Raw genomic sequence first — 22,584 nt, 5'->3', positions numbered from 1 at the left:
TCAAATTTGGCATACAATTGGTGCTCACTAAGTAAACCTAACACTACCCGCAAGTGAGTCTCGTGTTCCTCTTCAGAGGTTGAATAAATCAAGATGTCGTCCACAAAGACGACCACAAAACGGTCCAAGTATTCCAGCAAAATTCTGTTCATCAAATCCATAAAGGAAGCTGATGCATTGGTCAACCCAAAAGGCATTACAAGGAATTCATAGTGGCCATAAAGAGTACGAAAGGCCGTCTTCTGAATGTCCTCCTCCCGGACTCTCAACTGATGGTATCCTGACCTCAAATCTATTTTTGAGAAGTAGCGAGACCCTCTAAGTTGGTCAAACAAATCATCTATTCTGGATAGATGATACGTGTTCTTAACTGTAACTCTATTCAACTTGCGGTAATCAGTATACAACTACAATGACCCTTCCTTCTTTTTTGCAAAGAGAGCCGGCGCTCCCCAAGGCGATGTACTAGGGCAAATGAAGCCCTTGTCTAAAAGTTATTGGAGTTAAATCTTCAACTCACACAATTCGGCGGGTGCAAATTTATACGGTGACATGGAAATCGGTGCCGTGCCAGGCACTAATTCAATGGAGAACTTGATCTCCCGGTGAGGTGGTAAACTAGTAAGATCTTCTGGAAAGACATCCGGGTATTCACAAACTACCCTTGGTAACTCAACATGAGCCCCGTCACTCTCACTATCCAAGAGAGTAACAAGAAGGCCACTAAGCTTACTCCTACTACGAGGGTCAACAACTGGCGACAAGGCTCTATCAACTCGGTTCCCCAGAAAATAGAAACAATCACCACTCGAAGTGCACACCATAACTCTTTGACGGTAACAATTAATCACAGCTTGATAAGAACACAACCAGTCCACGCCTAAAATGACATCAAAACTCAACATATCTAGCAACAAAAGCAAACGGAAGTCAACGCTTGGCAACTTCTATTTCACAATCACAACAACCCCAGTCTAAATCAACTGTACTCCCAACAGGTGACTCTACTCTGAGTTGAGACACTAACCGTGTTACCTCTAACCCCAATGCAGAAGAAAATGCAGTAGATATAAATGAATGAGACGCATACGTGTCTATCAATACATTAGCCAAAGAATTACACACAACAAAAATACCTCTCACAACTAAGGATTTTGGCAACTGCTCTAGCATGGTAACAGCATACACATGCCCCTGTAGCCCTTGATTAACTTGATCCCCTCTCGAAGCATAGGCCTGTTGTACTGACTGAATCGAAGTGGCTCCCTGATTAACTTGCGAAGCTTGGACTGATTAAGCCTGCTGGTGGCTCTAAGTCTGCCTTAACCCTGATGCGCCAGATGCGCCTCCCAACCGTGGGCAAGTTCTCTTCATATGCCCTGGCTAACCACACTGATAACAATTAAACCCTTGACCTTTATTCTGAGACTGAGACTGACTTTGAGATCGGTTAGGTGGTGGTAACATTAAATGCCCTCCTTCCTTCTGTGGGCATGAGAAGGCTTTGTGACCCGGTTGGCCACACTTGAAACACGAGAAGCTACTTGATGTACTTTTTCCCAGACCCGCACTAGGCAAAGGAAACGTGGATCTAGACTGCTGTGGTTGGGACTGGGATGGATAAGTGTTCGTGCTCTTCTTGTTCTGCCTATAGTCTCCTTGAGACTCTTAGCCCCTAGACATCGAACTCCGAAGCCTCTCCTCCTCGGCTTGTATGGAAATTTCTATATGTGTCACCGTCTCCACAAGACGGTCATATTCTTGAATCATATTTCCAATAAGCTTGAACATAATTTTTGTTTTCAATTTCTTTTCAAATTCAATGCAACGGCGCTCTTCCGTTGCCACCAACTCTGGTGCAAATCTGGACAAACTAGAGAAGACCGCCTCAAACTCAGCCACGGGCATGTCGAGTTGTTTGAGGTCTTTAAACTCTTGCCTCAATCTCTCCCTAGCAGTGGGAGGTATGTACTTATCTTGGAAAGCAACCGTAAAAGCTTTCCATGTCGACTCCACTCTACCCTTGGCGTATTTCCACCATTGACCCGCATCTCCCTTAAGGTAATAACTCGCTAGAGTTACTCTTAGTTCACTATCTTCGATGTGAAGCATCTCAAATGTCTTCACAGTTTGTTCGAGCCACTCATCTGCGTTCTTGAGCTCTAGACCACCATGGAACTCATCCGGTTTGGCCTGCAAGAACTCTCTAGTAAGGAAACTCGCCCTTGACTCCGCGGTGTTCTCTCAGGCTTGATTCTCCGCCCTCAACAAGTTCATAAACTCTGTTAAAGCCCCTGCCATTTCTCGAGCTAGGGCCCCCATTATGGTTTGACCCGCTTGTCCCACCTGCTCGGCCATATTAGCTTGGCTTGCTTGCTCAGTCATATTAGCTTGGCCGAACCTTTCTTCTTGCACCGGAACCCTATGGATCAGTACCTCATGCACACCTCGGCAAGCCCTACCACGCCTCCCGCCTCTACCACCACGGACTTGACCCCTTCTTGACATCCTAATAAAGGACATAAGAGAAATAATTTAGCACATTAACTTATATGTACTCGTAACTTGACTCACACATTCGAGTACAACAATTCTATATATTTCTTTACCATATACACAATTCAATTTCACCCCACATAAGCACTTAATCATGTAAACACATACGGATTATACTCTTATGATGAGATTCGTCCCACAAAAAACTAAGAATTCTTAGTAGAAAGAGTATTGATCAAGTACCATTCTAATAAGACCTCAAGGAATTTAACAGGCGCAAACAACATCCCAAAAGTCCAATCTCATACCCATTTAGTCACATAAGCATGTTATCACATAGTTACAAAACGCATAACACTTCCTAAGTATGCTAAATGAACCCATTGTGATTAAATAACCACTTCTTACGAGCTCCAAGTATTCAAACCCAGTAACTCTGATACCAAGTTGTAACGCCTCAAATTTCTGGCCCAGATGATAATACAACAATCATGGCTCTTTCAAGGAAAACCGAATATAAATCTTCAAACTTACATTACATGATACAATAGTTCTTCATGCAACAATACATTAATCTAATAACAAGTAAAGAAACAAATAAATACCCCCAAGGGTTTACAAGTTTCCAAGGCTTGAGCCTGGTTACACAAAACGGTTATTCAAACTCACACATATACAACCCTTGGTTTACACATAGAGTCACAGTAAAATGAGAGTCTCATATTCTCAACACATATTTCGTCGCCTCTAATTAGGCGGCATCACCACATCTTTTCCTGCACAAAAATCCCGTAGGGTGAGCATAAAGCCCAGTAGGAAATCCTTAACAAAGTATATACATCTTATACAAGTCTCAAGAGATGAACTGCACATGCCATGCTATGCCCTTTTGAAAGAAAATCACATCTTCATCTTGAAAAATCATCATGCTCAATGATGTTATGCAATTTCAATTCTTCAAAACTTAATAATTCATTTCAAGAGCGGTAAATACGACTCTGACATTCCCTAGGTTGGTGTCTACAAGTAGACTATACAAGTACTACCAATTTGTCATTTTTACTAGCATTGACTGGAAGGCTCGACACCTATAATCTGTCATTTTTACCAGTATTAACTGGAAAGCTCGAGACCTATTCAATTTCATCTACACCACCTGTTAAGACTTACCACCGTATTTACCCCAAAACTAATTCATAGAAACTTGTTTCTCAACATTCTTTTCTCAATGCAAGTTTTCAAATCAAATTTCAAAGTTTTATATAATCAAATGAATTGATATGCCAATAACACAAGATGAATATAAATACTTTTATTCCAATTCATCATCCAAGGAATAACACAATTCTCTCTTCTCAAGTATCCTCAATAATTAGTTACTTTAAGACTATTTCAACGTTTTGAACAATAATTTTCAAAATGATCAACAATTCTCATATTCCCTGAAATTCATCATATATATAAATATAAATAAGAAAATTTCCAAACATCCATTTATTTTGACACACAAAATAAATATAACAATATCATTCATGGATTTTCAGTCTCTTTAAAAAAAATCCCCAAATTCTAGGTTTTCCCACCAAAACTATACAACTCAAATCTTTTGAAAGAAAACTTTCCAAAATCATATTTTCTTCAATCAATGAAGATCAAAACCCATAAGATCATTTTAAAAGAACAAGTGACAAACTCACTTTCAAAATTGCTTAACTTCTTAAATTAACAATCAATTCTCAAAGCTATCGAATGATGATTTCGAAAATCAACTATATCTTGCAAAAATATATATATAACTCTAAGAAAATCCCTACATCAAGTTTTGAAGAAGAAGTGAGATGAAATCCCCAAAATTAACGGTATCGAAACGCAATTTTCACCGCACACAACGAAATCCTCGAGAAGTTAACCAACTTTCATGAAAAACCTATGGCAGAACTCTAATGGATCTTGAGAAATCAAGGTTTTGATCCAATTTAGCATAGGAAATTGTAGAGAGAAGGGAGAGGAAATGTTTTTAGAGAGAGAGAGATATATATAAAAGTGATCTGAAATATCAGATTCACGAACTGATATAACATGGTCCGCTCAAGCGTGGAAAGCCCCGCTTGAGCGTCAAATATACTTTCCAAGTACTTTTGCAGACAGGTCAAACTTCTAAAACCAAACATTCTCCGCTTGAGCGCATAAACGGCCGCTCGAGCGGACAAACAACTTCGAATGCATTTTGCATTTTTGCTTCGGGGGCGCTGTCCCTCGACCCCGCCAGGGCGCTACCTCAGACCCGCCAAGGGGCGCTGCCCTCTCGACCCTCGCAAGTTGACTGGGCAGCTCAATCCTCGACTGCCCAATCGAAGTGGCAAAACATGAAAGAAGGGTCGAAACCGGGATCGCTACACTTACTAAGGCTCCTACACATGCTTGACCTCGAATCAAGTTTAAGCCAACTCAGCTTGAGCTCGATTTGTTAAATTTTATTGAGTTCAAACTCAAGTCTGAACTCATTAAAATCTTAATAAACAGACCAAACATATTATGATTTAGCTTGACTCGGCTCGTTTGCACCTCTATTTAAAGCCAATCAATAAAGGAGCCACCATTCATATTCACATCCATACCTTCTTAAGGTCGTAGTCCAACACCAATACTTGAAAATATTTAAATGAGGGGTGAGGTTCATTAGAGAAATCTTTTACTCTATTAATATAAATTTCAGTATATGATCATGATAAATCAACTGGATTTTAAATTTTTTTTTTTTTTAAAAAAAACCCTTAAAATCAAAACCATCTTTCTAATTTTCAAGAAAACAATATCAATTTCGCAATGTTCATGGATTATACAAGTATCATTTAAATACACAAAATAATTCATTTAATTATCCAAGGTGTATTCCTAGATCACTGTATCTATCAATGGTCTTGCAAAGCTCCACCTAATCACCCACGCTTTACCAATTGCTAAACAGAAGGAAATTGGTACTAACTTAATCACATTATCATCCATATATTACCACTACAAGAAAAATGAGGTTTAATGGCGTTTTTTTTACGGCGTTTTTTAAAACGTCACTTTCCTTAATTTTTAGCGACGTTTTATAACCGTCACATATTTTTTAATTAAAACTACACCGTTTTATAATTGAAGGTGTTTAAACACGCCTCCAAATGCTATGGATACACGCGCTTCCTCCCTGCTCTTTTTGAAACCCTTATTTTGATTCCGTGCGAGAGAAACTCAGAATGCTACAACTTTCTCTCTCTCAACCCTTATAAGCACATCTCTCTCTCTCTCTCTCTCAACCCTCTCGACGCTCCATCGAAGCTCCATCTGCACCCGCGATTTCGAAGCTTCAGAGCGATTTCGAAGCTCTATCGCCACCACCATCTGCTCTCTCTCTCAATCTCTCTCTCGATTTAGATCTACTAAGCTCCATTTTGCCAAATTTTGAGGTAGCGAGATCCACCGTCTCTCTCTCTCTCTAGATCAATGAAATCAATAGAGAGATCTATGAAATCAATGTTTGAAGCCATTCTTACTTGATCCTTATTTGCAGGGACTCAGAGATTCGGTGATTTCAGAGCGATTTCGATTTCGAAGCTCCAGCGCCACCATCATCTGCACCTGCGATTTCGATTTCACTAAGGTGTGCTCCACCGTCTCTCTCTCTCTCTCTCTATATATATGTATATATATATACCTACACTTTCTCTCTCTAAAACTCTCTCTTCTCGTCTTCCAGAAACTCAGATCTGAACTCTGAACTTTAATCGGTACTCTCACTCGCTCGCTCGCTCTATTTCTTTCGAATTTTGCTGCATGTATAACATTTGAGTTCTTGGATTTGTGATTCAAAACTCCATCTTCAAATCCCTCTTTTCTCTCATTTCTTATCTGTGTATATATATATATATATATATATGTATGTATGGTTTGATTTGTGTTCTCAGTCTCAGATTGCATCTTATAAAGAGGGGTTCGGTTTGATCTTGTTCTTTTCCTTGCAAAAATAAAAAATAAAAAATGCCATCAGTTATGTTTTTAAAATAGAGGCTAGAAAAGTTTCCACTTTTTGATGTTGAGAATCATGTTGCAGATCATGGATATGGTCCAAAGAGGAGAGAAGCCTCCTAACATCAGCGTAAATTCACTCCTCCTAGTCTCTATATTTGGTTTTTCTTGTTGGGTATTACTGCCGATCCTCTCTCTTTCTGGGTTTCTTTCAGGAGATAAATGATCTACCACCCAATCCTAATGAGCCATTACCAAATCCACACTCTGCACCAAGAGCTAAGGTTTGTTTTTGAGTGTTTCACTCTATTACAATTTCCATTTTTAGTTTTTCCTGCAATTATTTCAGAGTTGCACAGACCATTTAGTGTGGGAGGTTTTTTATTTTTTATTTTTTATTTTTATGAATATAGGTTTTTGAATAAGTATATTTTTTTAAAAATTTTTATTCTTTGAATACTACAATCTTCCTTTCACCAAGCCCAGGCCACTCCACTAACTTCAATGCCCATCACTGTAAGTCTGTAATAGGCAATCACACTCTATGAATCTGAATTATTGATAACTATAGCTCAACTAATAAGTTGATTGTCAAAATCTTAGCTGATCTAGTTATTTATCGATATCTAATTTGGCTTGGAAGTGTGCCACCAAGTTGTGTGTTATTTTTCTGAATCAGGAGGCGGAGCGGATGCTAATGGTGGGAGACTGGGGATGCACACAAGTGGGATTCAAGAAGTACAAGAGGAGTATTAATGAAGAGAACTGAAGAGGGATTTAATGATTTGATCTGCTTAATATAAGGTATGGATATCAAATAGTTCCACCCGGAGTAGAAAAATAATTGCTAAGGATATGTTTTCTCATTCTAAAATCTCTCACATTTGTTTTGTACCAGTAATATAGGCCATTTGTGATGAATAAATATTAGATAATGAAGTTTAGTTATTTGTTGTTTCTACTCATTCATGTAGATCAAAGATTTATGGTATGCTCATATATCTACACTATATATAAAGTGAACAAGTCACTTGGCGTCCAAGCCGCCTTCTTATACCAGGTGTCCCTTATTTCTCTAAGAGAATATAAAAAATTAAATATTGAGGCCGTAAAAAGGACTTGAACCTAAGATCATTAGTTTGGTAAGCAACACTTCTATACTCTATATATATATACACTAGCGGTAATGTACGTGGATTTTTGTTGTTGTCATTTATGAAATATTAAAAAATAAAAAGGAAAAGAAAATTAAGGAGACCTAAAATAAGGAAATAGAAAGAAAAAAAAAATCTTTCCATCTAAATCCATAATTGGTGTTCATCTTATTAGTTCTATAATATCATGTAAATTTTGTGATAAATCCTCGAATGATGTTTTTAGTTTACATGCAAAAAAGCATTCAGATCCTAAGTTTGTGTTTGTCTCATTAGTATGTGAAATTAATTTTGAACACCTTTTCAAGCATCAAAGAATATGAATGCAGTCAAGTCATTTATTGTCAATTTCCTCTGTGGGACTGTTATAATTCTTTCAGAACAGCGTGTATGCAGTCAAGTCATTTATTGTCAGATATATGTTGTTCTTTAGTAGCTGGATTTTTATTTAGAAATGGAGTTGATCTTCAAGGTGAATGCTGTGTGTTTTTTGCTCTTTCATCTTTCATCTTTCCTTCGATTTGTTTTCAATGTCTTACAAAAAGAATTGTTATGGCTTTAAATGTTTTGAACAGAACACTTGGTAATGATATGGCTGATTATTGATTTGATGCAGTGAATACATTATTGATCTAATGGGTGCTCCGGGCACGCTAATTCCTGCTGAGGTTCCCAGTGATCATCTTCAAAATTCTGGGTTAGATACGAGGAGCAGTGCAGATTATGCTGAAACTATCAACAATTTCTGTCCGATGCTTGAAGAAGGAACTGGGACGGTGGCAGTTTCACCTGATCTTGATAAAGAAAATCAAACCCAGATGTTTGAGAATGAGTTTGGGAAGCTTCTTCCTGCACTATGTAGATCACGTGCAGAATTGTCAGGCACTAGTGGGAAGGGGTCACAAGCACAAAAGATGAAAGTTAAAGATGTTTCCAAGTACGTCATCAGTGCAGCAAAAAACCCACAATTTGCTCAGAAACTTCATGCAGTTTTGTTGGAGAGTGGTGCATCACAACCTCCCGATTTTCTTCTGGATATGAATCCTCGTGATCTCAGAGAAGTGGAAATGCATGAAAAAATACGTCTGTTAAATGGGGAAAAAGTGGGTGATGGGGCTCAAGATTATCCAGATATGTTCTTGTCAAACAATAAACTGTTGATTATACCCTCAACTGGAGTGGAGTCCTTTAATGGTGCTCATTATGATAGCAAACAAAAGCACTCTGTTGAGGATTTGACGGCAGAACGACTGGAGTTGGGTTCTACAGTCATTAATACGACACATCCATTACTTTTTGATGCTACAAGTGAAGGATCTGTTTTGCTTGGAATGGCACTGTAAGTTATATTTTAGATGCATTAGTGAATTTGATCGAACCTTTTGTCAATAGTTGCTTACAGAAATTATAGTTTACGACTCTCTATCTGGTGTAAAATGTGATTCCATGACAGGAAGTTGTTGTGAAGAAGTTCATGGACCAAGATATATCCAAGTGGTTGTCTTTTTAAGAATTGAACTAGACGACTGCTTGTTTGCTTTGTGCAGGTTGAAATCATGTTGAGGTTGAGACATCCTAATGTTGTTCTTTTCATGTGAGCAGTCACTCATCCACCAAATCTTTCTATACTGACAGAGTATCTTCCAAGGTTGATGTTTACTTTAAAGTCTTGTTAGAACTTATTGTTTCAAGAATTGATGCTTTTGTTCCGTTTTCATCAAATGTTTGCCTTCATGTTTTTAATGGTAACATAGTTTCAGACTATCATTCTTACATAATAATAAGAAATGACAACTGGGTATAAATATTGCCAAGCTTTTATGTCTAAAGAAGAAAATAATTTATTTTAATTTAAGTTTTTTGTGGGTTGATTTTTAGAAGAAGATATTTCACCTGAAAAAAATTTCAGTTAATTTTATCATTGTCCATGCAGGAAAATAGAATTTGATTTCAGCCTCAATTAACTATTTGTTTGTTCAATTTGGTGTTTCTCAGCCCTGTTTATTTGTATGCAGGGGAAGTTTATACAAGCTGCTGCATCGACCAAATAATCAACTCGATGAAAAGAAGCGACTGCGGATGGCTCTTGATGTTGTATGAGTTGGAGAATGTTGAATGGTGTTGCCTTCCGTTTCTGCTATCTAGTTTGGTTGGTTTAAGTAAGTTTACTAATTGCTTGCAGGCCAAGGGGATGAATTATTTGCACACAAGCCATCCTATTATTGTGCATCGAGATCTTAAGACTCCAAACCTTCTTGTTGATAAAAACTGGGTTGTTAAGGTTTGCTGAAATTAGAACTTGGCATTTGAAATCTCCCATTCCTTCCTTGATTATCCAATTGTTGCTGTATTTAATGTAATCTAGAAAATGCGTAGTTAACAATGCCGTGACTCACCATGGACTTCGTCTCTTTTACTAAGATCTAGACTTTTTCATGCTTAAGGATGTTTTTTTGAAACTTCTCTAATTTATTGTTGTCTCTACAGGTTTGTGATTTTGGCTTATCACGAATGAAGCACAATACTTTCCTGTCTTCAAAATCTACTGCTGGAACGGTAATTGATGTCAGGATAGAATGTTATAGAATGTTATATTATATCAATTATACTGAAGTTGTGCCATTGAACTGCAGGCGGAATGAATGGCCCCTGAGGTTTTGAAAAATGAACCATCCAATGAGAAGTAGGTTTATTTTTTGTATTAGACTTGAAAGCCATGCTAGAGAGTTTAATTCATTTTTTAATGTTTCATGCAAGTCTTGCTGATAAAATAATTGCGGACTGGTTTGCAGGTCCGATGTGTACAGCTTTGGCGTGATGTTGTGGGAGTTGGCAACTTTACGTGTGCCATGGACTGGGATGAACTCAATGCCGGTTGTTGAAGCTGTTGGATTTCAAAATAGACACCTTGACATTACAGAGGAGATTGATCCAATGGTTGCAGAGATAATAACAGATTGTTGGCATTGGTAAGTCGTCAGTTTTGTACTTGTCTGTTTTGTTACTGGTACATTCACTACAGGAAATATGGGGTTAGGTGGCGTTTTTTTAACGGTGTTTCTTAAAACGCCATTGTTTCTAATATTTAATGGCGTTTTATAAACGTCTTCTTTTTCTGTAATTGAAACGGCGCCGTTTCAAGAATCAAAAGACGTTTTCAAACGCCTTGGAATGGTTTTTCTCCAGCTTCCTGTTTCACCTTTACTTTGAATTTGATAAAGCAAGTATAAGCGGAAAAGATTATAATTTGCAACAATTATTTATTGCTTTGTTCATGCTTTTGATACAATTTATTGCTTTGTTCTAGATTTTCTTTAAAAAGATTATAATTTGCAACAATTATTTATTTATCTGTAGGTCAAAAGGATAATTTTGCTGAAGGAAAGAGCTGATTCAAGATGTAAGACGAATTTGCAACTTTTTTTTTTTTTTTCAGCAGACCCAAAATTGAAATCTTGTTAGAATTTTTTTATTTTGTATTTAGTAAAATATCCAGATGTAAGAGGAATTTGCAGGTTATTTTGATTTTTTTTGCTATGTCGTGCTTTATGGTTTTGTACAAATTGGAATGTGAATAAATAAACAGCTCAACAGCATATTTTATATTAATTAAATTATGAAATAAAAAAAAGGTATTTTTAATTTTGTTTTCAAGTTTAGTTTATTATTTTAATAAACATCAATTATTAGTTTGATCGGTATTTTTTTTTGTTCAATCATGTAAAATTAACAAAATTTAAAAATTAAAAAAAAAGGTTATGGCGGCGTTTAAAAAACGTCACTATATCCCACCTCAACGGCTAGATTATAAAAATGTATAAATATCTATGACGGCGTTTTCAAAAACGTCGCTAAATATCATAGTGACGTCATACATACTACGGTTAGTAGGACATTTGGCGGCGTTTTAAAAAACGCCGCCTATACTAATATAACGACGTTTTCCAAACGTCATAAAGTTATAGTGACGGCCGCGTCATCAGCGTTTGGTACTAAACGTCATAAAAAAAATTAGCGACGTTTTTTGTATTTTTAGCAAAGTGAATTTTCCAGCAGTGTACGTTGAATTCCCATTATTATAAAAATATTCTCAAATCATAAATCATGAGTTTTAAATACCATTCTTAATTTCACAAGTTAAATTCTCGTTTCTCAATTCCATTTCCAAACATACATTTTTATTCTCATTCGTTTTATTCTCAAAATAAATTCTCAATCATCTTTTTCTATTACACAACGTTTAATCAATGGTTCTCAAATAATATTCATTTCCATTGAAATAATTTTAATTTTAATTTCAAATCAATCAAGTTCACATTTACTAATATTTCCAGTTCATTTCCAACAACATAATTCACAATTTTCCTTTCTCAAATTACATGCCAAACAGTATCCACATTTCATGCTTTCAAAACTAGTTTCAATTTGCATTTTATATTGATAATTTCTATGACAATGCAATTCTCCATTAGTTGTCAACATTTATAAATCTCTAACACATGTCACATGCCATGAATAGAATAAAATTACTCAAATACAGCAATTTCTCAAATTTCACAAATTAGGGTTTTGAAATCTAGGACTTTCTCAATTTGAAATATACTCATGTGATAAATCCTTAAGAAAGTACATTTTATTAAAAAAAAACATTGAGAAATAACCAAGATTTCCTCAAAACCTAACTATCCACACAACTCATGGTTCAAAATCTTTACAAATCACTAGAAATTTTATTAATAAAATACCACACATACATCCATGAAACTCATATTAAATGAAATAAAGAAATCCATATCTCAAAAAAGAGGAGGAGAAACCCTAAACTTTGAAAATGACTCAAATCAAAAATCAAAATCGTTAGTTTCATAGCCCTCATTGAGCTCTACAATTTTTCTTATCAGTGAAATTGTAAAATCTCATTCTTCCAACCGCTCGAGCGAACCTTTCATCGCTCCATTGAGCTTTTGTTGATGGTTTCAATGCATGAGCTTGAAAAACATGTAACTCCCTCATCCAAACTCCATTTTGGACAAGTCAAGTGTCTAAATTAAAGTCTCGAAAGTAAGCTTTCCACTGAATAGAAATTCAAAGTGTGATGAGAAAAAGAGCAAAAGGTGAAAATTACTCAAAAATAAATATCCAAATTTAGAGCTTTTGGTCTAATCTTCCCTAAACCCTAAAACCATAAGTCCTAAATCCCAAATCTCAAACCCTAAATCCTAAAACCTAGTAATACCCACAAACCCTATTTCTTAAACTCTAGTAAACCCCTGAACCACCTAAACCCAAAACTCTAGTAAGACCCTTAAACCCCAAACCCAAAACACCTTCTAAACTCTAAACCGTAGTACGACCCTTAAACCCTAAACCTTATAGTGAAACCCTTAAACCTTAAACCTCTTAAGCCATATGCCCATTTATTTTGTTTGTAATTTTCTTGGCCTTTCGCTGCAGTCCATTGAAAACTACTTCAAAATATTTCTCAAGTTTGTCTTTCTTCTAGTTTAGCTATTGGTCCAAGTGCCACACAAAGACTTCTTCTTGGACTTTTAGAAATGCCACCCTCTTGGGCACCCAATGTGTTTGATGGTACATTTTTTCTTGAAGTTTAAATGGAGAAATTATTTGTTTTAAATTTAATAAGCCTCTTTTCGTGATATTTTAATATCTCTATGTATTTTGAGGATTTTGTACAAGTCTTGGAGTCATGTTATGAAATCTTAATATCTCATGTGTTTGAGACATCGTAGTAAATTTGGACTCACATGTTGATGAGTAGTGGACTCTTTCATTTAATGGCATGTAAGATGGACTCTTTAGCTTTCAGTCTTTGAATTGAAAGACTAGTGTCTTGTATGCATGCTAATATCTCTTGATAAGGCATGGTCTTCTTTCTTATTTCATGAGCCTATTGTATAAGTTTTTAGGTGAAATGGAGCCTTTGAAGCACTTTGACCACTTCTAAAACTCAAAACACTTTTCTACCAAAATTTCCAACACATTGCTTGCGCAATAATCCATTTTTAAAGCTCATATATCTGAGACTATTTCAAACCACATTGTAAGGACTAGATTAATTTGAACCTTTAATTAATGCAATTAAGACCTTGTTTATTTAATTAATTCTATATTATGCTTGGTCAAGTTAATTGCTATGCTACTTAATTTATCAATTTGTGTGAACGACTTTTCTGTTTCAGTTTAGGATGGAAGGATGGGTTCTAGTACCTAGTAGTTGACCGTTTTTGTGTTGAAATATTTTTTTCGATATGGTAATATTATCTGGCTATTAGTGTCATTTATTTGTGTTTGGATCCCAAAATTTGTAAAATAGTACAAAAATTGGAGGAATTTCTGAGAAATTTGCATTTGGCATAACTCACAAATCACCTCTCATTCCCTCATTTACCATTTGTTCTCACTTGTAAGTCTTGTATACTCTCCTTATGCCTATTAGATAGCAGAAAGTGAAAGACAGAGTCTAATACATATAATGTCTCTCTCCTTCTTTTCTCTTCTCTTCTTTTGTCTCTTTCTCTCTCCATTGTTGGAGCTTGTTTGTAGAGTGTCTTGGACTTGGAGGCAAACCTTTGGAGACTTAAAGCTTGGAAGGAAGCTTGGCCACCACCCCATCTTATCTTCCTTACCCTTGTTTCTCTATTAAAGCTTCAACCGAGGAATTCTCCTACTGAGGAATAATGTTTCTCTATTAAGCCCTTCAGCCACTATGGATCTCCTACTGAGGAATTCTCACCCCAGCGAGGTCTTCGGCAGGGTGACCCACTCTCCCCTTTTTTGTTTAACATAGTGGCTGAAGGGCTTAACATCCTCCTCACTAGAGCTCTTAACCTTGGCATCCTTAAAGGTGTGCTAGTTGGAGCTAATAATGTTCGTGTTTCACATTTGCAATTTGCTGATGATTCAATTCTCTTTTGTGAAGCTCACTGGGATCAATTGGTGTTAGTCAAAAGAATTCTCAGATGTTTTGAAGTTCTATTCGGTCTCAAAATCAACTATCATAAGAGTGTTGTGTGTGGTATTGGTGTAACTGATGATCTTATGCTTTCCTTTGCTAATCTTCTCAACTGCAAGGTGCAGAGCCTCCCTTTAAAATTCCTGGGACTACCATTAGGAGCCAATCCCGGTAGGAAATCTACATGGAAGCCTGTTCTTGATAACATCAAATCTAAACTGTCAGGGTGGAAGAGAAAGTTATTATCATTTGCAGGCAGACTAACCTTGATGAAGTCTACACTTTCAAGCTTACCTATCTACTTCCTTTCCCTGTTTAAAATGCCTGAAGGTGTGGCTAGAGAGCTGGAAAAGATTGAGGCTGCATTCTTGTGGGGTGGCAATAATCTAAAAAGGAAAGTTCATTTAGTGAAGTGGGTGGAGGCTACAAAAAGTATTGACTAAGGGGGTCTGGGCATCAGAAGAATCAGAGATATAAATTCTTGTTTACTACTTAAATGGTGGTGGAAATTTGGGACCCAAATCAATGCTCTTTGGAGGAGAGTAATTTGCAGCAAATACAAGATTATCGAGGACTGTTGGCATCCTCCTGTAAGGCCCTCTTATAAGCACTCTAGAATATGGAGTGACATCTTATCCATTAGGGCCTCCAGCAACTCCATCTTTAATTTCTTCTTGGCCAATTGTCTAATTAAAGTAGGGAATGGGAATAGAATTAAGTTTTGGACTGATAGATGGTGTGGTGTTACTTGCCTGAAATCTGATTTTCCACTTCTCTTTAACCTCTCAACTGATAAAGAAGGCTCTCTCCACCACTTCTTTGCCAGGAAAACCAGCTCATGTGCCTGGAACTTTCCGTATAGAAGAGAATTGTATGATTGGGAATTGATTGAAGAAGCCAATTTGATTGCAGTTTTATCCTATGCTCCTCCTTTATGTAATGAAAATGCAGATTACCTTATATGGTCTTATGATGCTGCAGTCCATAATCAGTTCTCTGTATCTGACCTATATGCTTACAGCTCTTCCCTCCTTGGCCCTAATCTAAGAATTTGCAAACAGGTTTGGAGCTCTTTGTTGCCCCCAAAAGTCTCCTTCTTTTGCTGGCTGGCTGGCCTGGAAAAATAAAGTGAAATCTTCAGAGTTCTTGCACAAGATTGGCATACTTGATAGCAGTACTTCGATTCTCAGTCCATTTTGTAACTCGAAACCTGAAACTAATATCCATGTCTTGCTTCATTGTCCTTTCTCTTGGCTGATTTGGTCTTCAGTGCTTAAAGAATGGGGGCTTCAATGGTGCATTTCAAATTCAGTAGCTGGTTTATTTCATTGGTGGATGAGTGAAAAATTTCAGAAGTATGTTAGAATAATTTGGAGAGCCCTTCCCTTAGTCATATTGTGGTCTATTTGGAAGCATAGGAATGACTGTGTCTTTTCTAAGGCTCAGCCCAATTTTTCTGGTCTGCTGGATCTCATCAAATTTAGATCTGCCCTCCGGCTCAAAGCATCAGTCAAGGATTTCCCCTTCTCAGTGGATGATATAGTCTTCAAGTGGAAGCAGATCAGGGGCTCAGATTGATCTTCCTTGCTGCTATTTTAGTCTGTTCTACCTGCTGGAAGGCAGTTCGGCTATCAGTCTGGCTCTGCTGTCTGCTGCATTAGTCTGTTCTTCCTTGGTGCTCTGTTCTGGCTATGTTTAGGTCTGATTCTATTGTTAATTTGCATCTTGCTGCTGTGATCACTGATGCATCAGCTCCTCCACAGTTGGTCAGTTGATAGGCTAAGGAGTTGAGTCAACTGTTGGTCTCATCAGTTGCTGGATGTTGGTTTCTGGGTTGGTTTGGTCTGCTATGTAAGGACTCTGATCCGCTGAGTTTGTGCTGTGTTGTGGTTTAGTGGCTGCTGATCTGTTTTGATTTTTTTTCTTGTCTCTTTGTTGGTTTCTCACCAACTGGAGCTTGGAGCTTCATTTAGCTCCAAGCTCCTCTTTATTAATGTTTTATATCTTTTTGCATATTTTCATCAATAAAGATCTTCTTTGCCGATCAAAAAAAAAAAAAAAAAAAAAAAAAAAAAAAAAAAGGTAGTATTTCTTCTGTACTTATTGTACGGATGAAATGTTAGGGCTTCTATTTGGTAAATTCATGTAATGAATATTTATGTTTCTTTGGCCTTAAAAATGGAGTTAATGCATGTTAGGATGTTAGATTTGAAAAACCTGCGCTTCAAATTTATTGTTATTCATCATTAATCCAAAGATGGTTGACAAGCCCATGAATCGGATCATTAAAAAATGAGAGGAAATGTGAGAGGCAGAGAGTTAATCGTCCACAGCCGATCTGACCACTCAAATGACTGGTAGTGCATGTTTAAGACTATTTTTTGCATTCAACTTGCATTCCAACAACAAGCAACATGACTTATTTTAGTTAGTAACAGGTTATTTTAATAATTTTTTGATTTTTTTACTAAAATATGAGATTAAAAAATTAGTATGTTTGGCATGATTTTTTGACTTTTAAGTTAAAACAATCACTTACCAAACAGTCACTTTTTGACTTTTTAACTTTTGAATTTTATTCTTTTTATTGACTTTATAAGATGTAAACATTACAATTACAAAAATACCCTTGTTTTTAATAAAATAATAAAAATAATTTTAATTTTAATAAAATAATAAAAATAATTAATTATATAACAATGACACTAATAATGAATAAATAAGCAATAAAATTTAGGATTTGACTTTCAAATGTTAAAGACTAAGGCCTCGTTTGGGAACAGGCTAATTTAGTAATTTTTTGGCTATTTGACTAAAATATGAGCTAAAAAAAACTAGTATGTTTGGGATGACTTTTTGGCTTTTTACGAAAAGATGTGCAAAAAGTAGAGAGAAAAAACAATCTTTAACTTTTTGGTATGGATTGTTAACTTTTTGACTAATTTAGTAACTTTTTGACTTTTTTGCTACAAAGGAGAGTTCCCAAACGAGGCCTAACTTAAATTAAGCTAGCTTGTGAGCACAATGATGAACCAAAATAGGGCCAGACACAACCAAAATAGCAAAATTTAGCTGTATTTTTCTTTTCATTCACATTGTTCAAAAAATAGGAACAAAGACTCGTTTCTTCTTGTTCTTCTTTTTTGGCCTTTAGTCTCGATCTCTCTTGTTAATTTCGTTAATACAGAAGGTGAAGGTGATGGAATGAGCACCAAATTATTTACAAAATCAAGGTTAAAGAGGTGGTGGTGGTGGTAGTTGGAAGAAGATCAAGTTATATATATATTAATAATGGGGAAGCCAGAGATGCCGCCAATCTTGTCAGCACCGGGGATGCTAGCAAATGAAACAGTATGTTATCCGTCGAACATGGTTACAACAAACGGGATATGGATGAATGAGAATCCATTGAACTATTCTCTGCCTCTCTTCCTCTTTCAAGTCTTATTGATCGTTCTTATCACACGGCTACTCATGTTTATCCTTAAACCTCTGCACCAACCTCGAGTTTTCTGCGAGTTTATTGTAAGTACATCGCATCCATGCATGTTTTCCATTGTGATTGTGATGCCAAACAAATTAATGCATGTCTCTAAATTAAAACACATTACATCAGTAATATACTCATGGTACAGGGGTTAAACACATACCTCATACAAAACATTTGCATTATATTAATCAATTGTGTTCTATGAGCCTATCTATATGTAAATCATTATATTTCTTAAAATATATTGACGACATATATATTCATATTGTACACATGCCTAATGCAACACGTGTATGTTAATTGTGTGGCTTTCTTTATATAAAAAATAAAAAAATAAAAAAAACCCTTTTTTTTTTTTTATAAAACCAAACATGAAAAAAAAATTAAAAAAATAAATTGTAATACTTCTAACCGTCTATTATTTGAAACTATGTTTGGCTCAACAAAATTTGAGGCCTAAAGCAACAAAGTTAAGTAAGGCTTTTACATTTTTAAATATTGTTGTAATTTTGTATTTAAATTTTATTTTTCTCTCTCTTTCAGATTCAGAATTACTAACAATTAAATGGTACATTCAGTCCTTCTTAACCTTTTTTTTAAAAAAAAAAAAAAAATTCATGAGGCTAAGGGGTTGGTTGTATGGATGCGAGTAGCAGTAGTAGGGGTAATTTATACTTTCCGAATCTCTCTCGATGCATGTCATCTTCCTGTATACCTTTAATTTCATACTGTTAATGAAATTTTTCTTTACTGATCAAAAAAAAAAAGTTTTGTTAATATATTAGTTTCACGTGATAATATAATTAATCTACTTAAGCTTTCTTGTGACAGAGTCAATTTTAGACAAGATGTTATCAATTTTAATTTTGAAATTGTCATAAGCAAATCTTTTTATACTTTTATATAAGACGGGCATAAAATTGTATAAATAATATAGAAAAATTACATCAATATAAGTTTAGTTATTTGATAATTATAAAATTTTGACAATGATTTGAGGTTTAATTCTTTTGCTTAACAAAAAGAGTATTATGTGTTTTCTAACTTCAAAGTTTCCTTTTAAAAGTGTACATGTTGGTAAAAGTGAATATCACAATTGATTGGGCCTTTTTTTATCATTACTCTTAAGAAATGATATACAAGTTCACTTTATAGGCTTATTTTTTAGACTCAATAATGTTTAAGTAATATAATTTGTTAATGATTATGGAAAATATAAGAGATAGTGTTGCCTTAGATATCTTAATTAATTGTCATGTCATTAGACTTGAAAAATAAATCTAATTTTTTGAATTTCAATACCAATGCTCTTATCTTTATATTGGCAAAAGTAATTTAGCAGTTGTATATCCAGTGCATAATTTTGAAATTAACAAGTGTAACTGATTTTTGGCTTTGTTTTTAATTTTAAATCTAGATTTGGCCTGAAACCTTAACTATAGCTTCTAAGTTAAAAAAAAAAAAATTTCAAATCAAAAAAATTCTAAAAATTTTGAGGCTTTAAAATATTAGGGGACTAAAGTAAAGGCTTTGGTGGCTTAACCTGCCCAGACTAAAGCAGAAGATTACATACATACTTCCCCATGCATTGACTTTGATACTTCCAAATGCTAATATATCTTCATCTTTGTACTGCTTAATGGTTATAGGCAGGTATAATTTTGGGTCCATCAGCATTGGGACATTTAAAAATTGAAGGGTTCAGTCCTTTTCTATTTAGCAAAACTAGTTTGCTATTGCTTGAGACAATAGCTAACATGGGTGCCATTTACTTTGTCTTCATAATTGGACTAGAGATGGACCTCTCAGTCATCCGAAAATATGGAAAAAAGGCCTTGGTCTTCGCCATTGTTGGTATGTTTTTGCCCTTCCTCATAGCTTGTGCCTTCTCATTTAACCTACAAAAGAAAACAACCATGCAGGAAGGCACATTCATGATCTTTTTCGCCATTTCTCTCTCTATCACTGCATTCCATGTACTTGCACGAAACCTCGGAGAGCTTAGACTTGTCGACATGGAGATTAGCAAGCTAGCCAAGTCAGTTGCCCTCATTAATGAAATTTTCGGGGTGACTCTCTTAGTGTACACCATTTCTTTGGCAGAGTCGACAGAAACTGCTTTCATAACTTCCTTATGGATAATCCTATCTAGCATAATTTTTGTAGTTTTTTGCATTTTGGTTGTCCGACCAACAATTGCATGGCTCATAAGGCGAACCCTAGAGGAAGAAAACTTCAGTGACCTCACTACATCCATTATTATTGCTGGAGTTATGTTCTCTAGTGTCATCTCAGATGCCATTGGAGTGCATCCTATCTTTGGAGCTTTTTTTTTCGGCTTGGTAATTCCAAATGGGCCTCTTGCAGTTACCCTTGTAGAAAATCTTGAAGACTTCGTTATTGGTTTTCTACTTCCTCTCTTCTTTGTCACTAGTGGGCTTAAGACTAATCTTTTAAAAATCCAAGGAGCCTCCACCTGGTTTATGCTAATGTTGTCCATTATTCTCTCCTCTATTGGCAAAACTGTTGGAACTATCCTTGTTGCCCTCTTTTACAATGTGCCATTTCGTGAAGGAATTGCGCTCGGTTTGCTCATGAATACAAAAGGACTCATTGGATTGATTGCCCTCAATCTTGGGAAAGATCAAAAGGTATAGTCTCTTTTTTTCTTTTCTTTTTTTCTTTCTTCATGTATGCTTGCACGTAGTCACTTATTTGTGTATTGGACATAAATTTATAGAAATCAATGTTTGTGTAGGTTATTGATGATACAACATATGCAATCATGGTGATCACAGTAATATTTATTAATGCAATCATCACACCCATTCTAGTAAAAATTTATAGGCCAGCAAGGAAATTTATACCCTACAAAAGAAGAACAATTCAAAAGACAAAAACAGATTCCGAGTTACGAATACTAGTATGCATCCATACCCCTCGAAATGTTCCAACAATCATCAATCTTCTTGAAGCTTCCCATCCTACCAAAAAATCTCCGATATCTATTTTTTCACTACATCTAGTTGAACTTATTGGTCATGCATCTGCTACCCTTATCGACCACAACTCTCAAAATCATGAAAGTGCAGCCATCAATAGAATGCAAGCTCAATCTGACAATATTATCAATGCATTTGAGACCTTCGGGCAGCATACCAGTACTGTCATTGTGCAATCCTTCACAGCCATTTCCCCTTACTCAACAATGCATGGAGAAATTTGCAACTTGGCAGAGGAAAAACGTGCTGCCTTCATTATAATTCCTTTTCACAAACAACAAATGGTTGACGGTGGGATGGAAGATGCCAACCCAAAATTTCGAATGATGAATCAAAATCTACTAGCAAATGCTCCATGTTCAATTGGCATTCTAATTGATAGGGGCCTAAGTGGCTCCACACGCTTGGCTGCCAGCCAAGTATCTCACAACATTGTTGTGCTATTCTTTGGTGGACCAGATGACAGAGAGGCACTATCGTATGCAATGAGAATGTCTGAACATCCTGGGAATAGCCTTAGTGTTATTCGTTTCCTTTCAGGACCCGAAGCAATTGATCCAATAATGGACCCAAACTATGATAATCTTAAGGATCATAGGTTACTGACACTACAAGTAGACAGAGAAAAAGATGAACAGCTAGATGATGACTATATAAAAGAATTCAGGATGATGAAGGCAAATGATGAGTCATTCTCTTACACAGAAAAAGTTGTGAATAACGGGGAGGAGACCATGACGGCCATAAGGTCAATGGAAAATATGCATGACCTCGTCATAGTTGGTAGAAGAGAAGGAACAACATCGACACTCACAACAGGGCTTGATGAGTGGAGTGAGTGCCCTGAGCTTGGAGTAATTGGCGATTTGTTGGGATCAGCAGATTTTGCAGCAACAATATCTGTGTTGGTGGTACAACAATATATAGGGGTAGGGCCACATAATGAAGGGATTGGAACACCAGACAGCGGGAGTCAGCTTGAAGAGCATCATATTATGGACTCATCAGTTCGTGGTTGAGAGAGTAAGCCATCCACACTCAGCGTACATAAGTCTTAAGGCTCATTAGTTTGAGCTCTCATATCAGATGTCCTTAACTAGTACAAACTCTCAACTGAGAGAGAATTTAATAATAAACAAACCACTTTATACTACTTTTGCACATCATGTTCTCTTATGAATGTGGCAATGGTAGTAAGTAAACATTATTTTTTACTATTCAATAATTATTTTTCTTTTATCTCTCTCTCTCTTCTGCTTTTTTGAAGGTAAATTAATGCTATGTTTGAATCTTGCTTGGATTTATTTAGTTGGATTAGGAAAAAAAATATTTATTTTTTTGGTTACCCATAAACATTGAATATGATAATTTTGTTTTTGACAATCTGAGATTCAAACACATGTAGATGGTTGGGATGAAAATTTGAAAGAGTTTAAGTATAATTTTTACTGCACCTTC

At 35.9% G+C, this 22,584-nt stretch overlaps 2 protein-coding genes and 1 pseudogene across 2 annotated transcripts; all 3 read left to right on the top strand.

Moving 5' to 3' along the window:
* The first annotated feature begins 8,264 nt into the window (after window positions 1-8,264).
* Window positions 8,265-11,207, top strand: LOC114272591 (putative serine/threonine-protein kinase SIS8). Its single transcript, XM_082889718.1, is given in 8 exon segments — window positions 8,265-8,980; window positions 9,209-9,309; window positions 9,677-9,755; window positions 9,844-9,942; window positions 10,149-10,217; window positions 10,295-10,344; window positions 10,454-10,630; window positions 11,019-11,207. Coding segments are annotated over 8 exon segments (1,272 nt in total). The 5' UTR covers window positions 8,265-8,296; the 3' UTR covers window positions 11,032-11,207.
* Window positions 11,208-15,130: 3,923 nt separating this feature from the next.
* On the top strand, window positions 15,131-16,212 carry LOC145800058 (uncharacterized). Its single transcript, XM_082889717.1, has 3 exons — window positions 15,131-15,224; window positions 15,334-15,695; window positions 15,988-16,212. The coding sequence occupies exons 1-3, from the start codon at window positions 15,131-15,133 to the stop codon at window positions 16,210-16,212; spliced, it is 681 nt and encodes a 226-aa protein (XP_082745843.1).
* Window positions 16,213-17,925: 1,713 nt separating this feature from the next.
* Window positions 17,926-22,145, top strand: LOC114295430 (cation/H(+) antiporter 15 pseudogene; annotated as a pseudogene).
* The last annotated feature ends 439 nt before the right edge of the window (window positions 22,146-22,584 follow it).

This window comes from Camellia sinensis, chromosome 9 (assembly GCF_055761805.1).
Source record: "Camellia sinensis isolate YWXY chromosome 9, ASM5576180v1, whole genome shotgun sequence".
Classification (NCBI taxonomy): domain Eukaryota; kingdom Viridiplantae; phylum Streptophyta; class Magnoliopsida; order Ericales; family Theaceae; genus Camellia; species Camellia sinensis.
This window is presented reverse-complemented; position numbering and strand designations above follow the sequence as displayed.